General features: G+C 36.3%; 1 protein-coding gene across 1 annotated transcript; it reads right to left on the reverse strand.

The window, feature by feature from the left end:
• Positions 1–491: 491 nt before the first annotated feature.
• Positions 492–5374, reverse strand: LOC127550999 (late lactation protein B-like). The gene is made up of 7 exons (XM_051980361.1): positions 5218–5374; positions 4455–4573; positions 3640–3710; positions 2038–2154; positions 1296–1397; positions 1060–1086; positions 492–673 (listed from the first exon to the last, which is right to left on the reverse strand). The coding sequence occupies exons 1-6, from the start codon at positions 5299–5301 to the stop codon at positions 1061–1063; spliced, it is 519 nt and encodes a 172-aa protein (XP_051836321.1). The 5' UTR covers positions 5302–5374; the 3' UTR covers positions 492–673; position 1060.
• Between the last annotated feature and the right edge of the window lie 237 nt (positions 5375–5611).

Genomic DNA, 5611 nt, shown 5'->3' on the forward strand with positions numbered 1-5611 from the left:
AGCATGAAAAGCAAAATAAAATTCAGTTGAGAATGAGAATGGAATGCTATTAGGAGCTCTCCTAGAGAGCAATGAAGAAGAAATTGAAGTAGAGAGATAAGGAAGAAACATATCCTCCTGATTTGGGTAGCTTATTATTTGGGGTAATTATGCTTGCAAATCTATTGTGAAACTTAGCTGATCCTCCATTACTAAGAGTTTCAAGTGTTCAACTTTGGGGCCATGAAATATATAGTCAGCTGCCATAACTACTGATATGCTTAATATTATGAACAGAAGATGAATTACTCTTCATTTTTCAGCCGGCTATTTGAGTATTGTACATAAGAAATGTTTGACTGCATTTTAAAGAAGATACAAGTTCCTCTCATCCTTTGGAAATTCAAGATCCAGATTCCCAATCAAGTATATCTGATCTAGTTGTCACCCACTTAAAATTCATTGATCACAAGAAAATCTCAAAAAAAAAAAAAAAAAGATTAAACCAAAAATAAATGCTTTATATATTTATTTATTTTGCATTGGAAGAAAATAGTAAACATTGAGGGAAAAGGTTAAGGACTAAAGGGAGAAGTGTATGCAGCAGTCGGACACAAGAAACAGACTTGTTCAAAGATATAACTGGGATTTTCTGGATAGCATTGATTCTGAGGTTGAAGGGAATCATCTTCTCCTAGAAACATCAAAGGGAAAGTCAGTAATGAGTTCCTTGGATTGAACAAAGGAGCATTTTAAGGGAATGCATTTTAGCATTGTTCTCTTCTTTTACTAAGAATCAAAAGAGAGGCAGTACCCTCAAAATGAAGTGTCTAGCAAGACATTTTCTAATGTACAAAAATATTTCTTATGTTCAGGAAGACAAAATATTAAGACAGAAATCCAAAGGAACCTGAAATCTATTTGAAATAAGTAAAAAAAGGTAATCCCTCTGACACGATTTGGGAATTTACCTTCCTTCTCATAGTTGAATTGAACCAAATAGATGCTTAAATGCCAGATGAAGTGTAGGATTTTAGATTATTCTGGAAGATTTTCTAGAAGTTTTTAAATAGTACATACCTTAAGCCTCTTCTGGGGTGCAAGCCTCTGTAGAAACAAAGACATATGTGAGTAGATTTGCCAAAATCACTTCCTACCATGGAATTCAAACAATTATACAAGGTTTCCTAAGTAGTTAGTGTATAATAGCTTCTAAGAGAAGGGAATAACAAAAAAACAGGGGAAAGAAGGAGATTAAAATTCAGGGGATGAAGGAACAGGACATAGGAAAATGGGATCAATTCCATTCTTATTACCAGCTTGTATGGGAATGTGGATTCTTTCTTCATTAAATCCTTTAATGCTCACAAACTTCTTGTAGTCCTCAAAGGCTTTGGGGTTCTCTTCTGTGCTTGGACCTGCAGAAAGTGGTAAGAATGAATAACAGTATATTCTAATTCAATCCTTCCCTGGTCCTTGGGTTTTGCCTCTTAATTGCCTACATGAAGAGAAATGAGAGAACTAAGAGTGGTTGAGCCATTCAGTCCTCTTATCCTCTGCCAACAAATGCCCTTCTCTCCCATCTTAATCATTTCCCAATCCTACTTCTCCACAGAAAAACTCATCTAAAATCTCTTAACTGTGCACTAAAACAAAATAGTCCTAATGCCCCCAAATCCCCATAAGTGTGATAGAAAAAAGAAATAAAAGTATGAAGAAACACTGTTTTCTTCCTCTTGCTGCTTTGTTCAAAGCAAGATTTTACTCATTAAAGATCAGTTTAGTTGATATGTGCAGCCTGGGAATGTATTTGGTAAGCAATTCCTGTATTGCCATCAAACTTAAAGACAGCAAAAATTTTGAGGGATTTATGGATCCACTGGCCATTTTATTGGGCTTTAGCTTGTATCTAAATGGATCCCTTCCTGACACTTGAAGAGATGCAAAATCTTGGAATGCCTGAAAAGTAGGAAGAATCCAGGTGAGCCGATTCTAACAGCTACTCCACATCTTAACACACTTCTCTTGAAAGAATTTACAGAATTTCATATTACTTACCCACAAGTTTGGCTACTTTTACGTATTTTCCATGTATCTCGCCTTCACAGAGAATAATCCAGTGATCCCTCACAGATGTTTCTTCTATAAAGACTTGGTGCCTGCCTTCTGAGGAGACTGAGGGGAGATATACCTTTAGTGACCTTAATCCTTAAGGTCTCTAAAGACCTCACTCATACCTTGTAGGTAGCAGCATCCAAAAAAATCGTGAAAAAGACTTGGGTGATCCCTTGACAGGAAAACTCCCCCTTGGATCTGCCATGGAACTTTTTTAATACACTTATCATGTAATATTATATATTAAAGAAGTCCAAAACTAAAGCATTAAGAGATTCAAGGCACTTTAACAAAAAGTTTAACCCATAATTTTACAGATATAGAAACTGAGGCCAAGAAAATAATTAATTTTTCCTATTTGAGAAGTATAGTATGCTGTAGTGAACAGAAAAACAAATTTGGAGTTAGTTGGTCTTGAGTTCATCTCCCTTCTGACAAAATTACCCTGAGCAAATCACTTAAATTCCCAATACCCTCAAACAACTCTCAAACAATAAAACTTGCAGAGCAGGTTATGATCTGTCTTGATAAATAGAGCTTCCCTACTGGAAGTTCCTGATACTAATGAAATAATAAGTCAAGTTCAAAGTTACAAAGAAAGCAAGACTAAATGAATGTCTGTGTCTCTACTTTGGCAAGAATCACATTGAAAGTGAATTTTGTCCCTTTCTCGATGAATAGCACAATGCTCTAAACACTAGAATTGATTAATAAATGCTTGTTGGATGAGGGCAGCACTAGGATGATGTCAATGTTGTTGGCTCTGGGAAATGATTTAGGTTCAGTTCTTCCCAATATATAAATGGAAAAATCCGTTTAAAAAAGTAGTGATGTAGGGCAGCTAGGTGGCAGTGGATAGAGCACCAGCCCTGAAGTCAGGGGTATCTGAGTTCAAATCTGGTCTCAGACACTTAACACTTCCTAGTTGTATGACCCTGGGCAAGTCATTTAACCCAATTGCCTCGGGGGGGGGGGGGGAAAGGATGCAAATCATTTAGTTTTTGCATATGTCTCTTCTCTACAGGCTTGTAATCCCCCAAACACAAGAAATAACTGCTGCAATGCCCCATCTGAGTATGTCTTCCCCTTGTCCACAACAAACATTCTGAAGAGTCATCACATTAAAGTGTTAATGAACCCTATTGTGCTATACATTTTTCCTAGATGACTTATGAATCCTGAAAATTGTATTCAAGACAATACTTTTACCTCATGAAGTATCTAATGGTAGGAAAGAAATTAAAGAAGCATTTTTGTGATTTCCCAAATCAAATCATGAGAGCAGCCTTCTAATCTGACTTTACTATCTCAGCCTCTCACACCCAAGGTTTTAGTCAGTCATTTCAGCACACAGACAAACCCCCATTTTTATGGGGGAAAAACATGCAAATTCACTAGATATTGTCAAAACAATACAACTTTTGACTCCAAGACTAGAGGACAGTTTCAAGTTCCAATCTTTGCTTGGATCTGATTGACTATCTCTGTGCAGAGCAGATCTCCTTTAATGGGATTCCTTTAATATGATGTGTTTGATTCACTTACCCATAGAAAATAGCCGAGGATTGTTTGTTTTCTCTAATGTCATCTTGATCTCTTTGCACTTGCCATGCTTACTGAAAAACAGAATAGGCATGAATGGTTTTGCTGGAGACAAGAGGAAGAGAAGTTTATATGTCATCAAAATTAGGAAAGATGATTTGATTCCTTCACTCCTGACCTAATTTTCAATGTGTAAAACATAGGAGAATATCCAGAAGCAGATTAGCATTACAGCCTGTGATCTGATTATTCTAATTTATAATCTGAATATTCAATATTCTCTGACTTAGTCTATAGAACTGGAGCTCATGGAACATCATGATCTCTAAGGAATCCCAATACAAGTGACCCCAAAGAAAATGAAGAGAGATGCATGAGTTACTTATAATATATAATGTCATGAACTATATTCCTCACAGGAGAATAAAAAAAGTTTAGAGGATGCCTGCGATCATTAAGTGATTAGCAACTAAACAGTAGATAAGAAAATTAATCAGGAAGTACATTGTACACAGTATATCCATTGCTGAGAAAATAAGCCTAAACTTCATAGACATATATGTTTGTATATGTATATGTATATATATACAAATATATATGCAGAATATGTATGTGAACATATAGACTCTAACTCCAACCTTAACCTAAACCTTCTGAGCCTCTAAACCAAACTATAACTCAGTGTAATATAGTATGTATGGTCAGATTAGATTAAATATTCAGAGGATATTGAATGGATAAGCCCTAGCTGTGGCCCTAAAATAGGAGAGAGAAAATATGAAACAAACTGATAGGATAATTCTGAACAGTTGACTTACTTAAAGGTAAATTTGACCTCCAGATTACCATTATCAAGATTAGTGATGGTCAAGGGTGATATGAACTTAGGCTTCTCCCTTTTAATGTCTGCCACAATAGCCTTCACAACATATGTACCCTAGAGGAAATTGTGATATGCAGTTAGAACTTGAAAAAGGAATAATGAAGGAGTAATGGGACCAGATTCCTTAACAAATATCTCCCTAATCATCCCCATCTCTGAACAGAATACTGGTTGTGAAGCAAAAATCATGCATGAGCCTGTTACCCAGAGACCACCATGGACCATACAGAAAGTACAGTTTTGTAGGAAAAACTCATTAAATTAAAATGGATTGGCCTTGAGAACCCAAACCTATCAAGCTGACCCAGTTTTGACATGGCCTTAATTGAAGCAGATATTTGGCACTGAGCCCCAAAACTGAACTGACTCTTTGAAGAAACCCAACTCCACTCAGGAACATGATTTGGTCTAAAAGTCTAGTAGCAAGGATAAAATTAACTGAATCATAGCTCCCATTTTCAGTTCATTCTGGGCAGAGTAAATCTACTTCCTGCACTGACTTTCCTTTATAGACTCAATCCAAGATTTTCTAATGGCATCTAGAGCACCAAAATTGCAGTACATTACAGAATCAGAAGGTTACAGAGCTAAAAACTCAAATTAAAAAGAGCCCAGTGGAGCTTTAGTTTTGAAATGATGGCCTTTTACTAGCATATATCCTTCCTTCTAATCCACAGGATCTCCCAGTGAAGTCTTACCCCAAATCTTTCAGTAGGTGATGTCTCCTGAGCTTGGAGAATAGAGAATAGACTTAGTACTATGGTAAGGAAAAGGATCTTCATCTTTGCAGGCTTCCACAGGTCCTTCTCTTCAGTCCCTCACTCAGTGAAGCTAGTTAGAATGCACTTCTCTCCTCACATCTGTTTCTCTCTAAATATATATCCTGAGATCAATGTGGCATTGAAAACTGTTATCTTTTTTGCACAATGTTCCAGTAAGTTCTGCAATAGGGCAATGGGGGGTAAGGGAAAGGTGAAACAGCATATTATTATTATTTTTGGAAGCCCTATGCTTTTCTGAATTCTAAAAGACTACTCATTAAAGTCCATTCAAATAATCAATTAGACGTAATTTTTTGAGTTTCTGCATCCT

The sequence above is a fragment of the Antechinus flavipes genome, chromosome 2 (genome assembly GCF_016432865.1).
Source record: "Antechinus flavipes isolate AdamAnt ecotype Samford, QLD, Australia chromosome 2, AdamAnt_v2, whole genome shotgun sequence".
NCBI classification, from domain to species: Eukaryota; Metazoa; Chordata; class Mammalia; order Dasyuromorphia; family Dasyuridae; genus Antechinus; species Antechinus flavipes.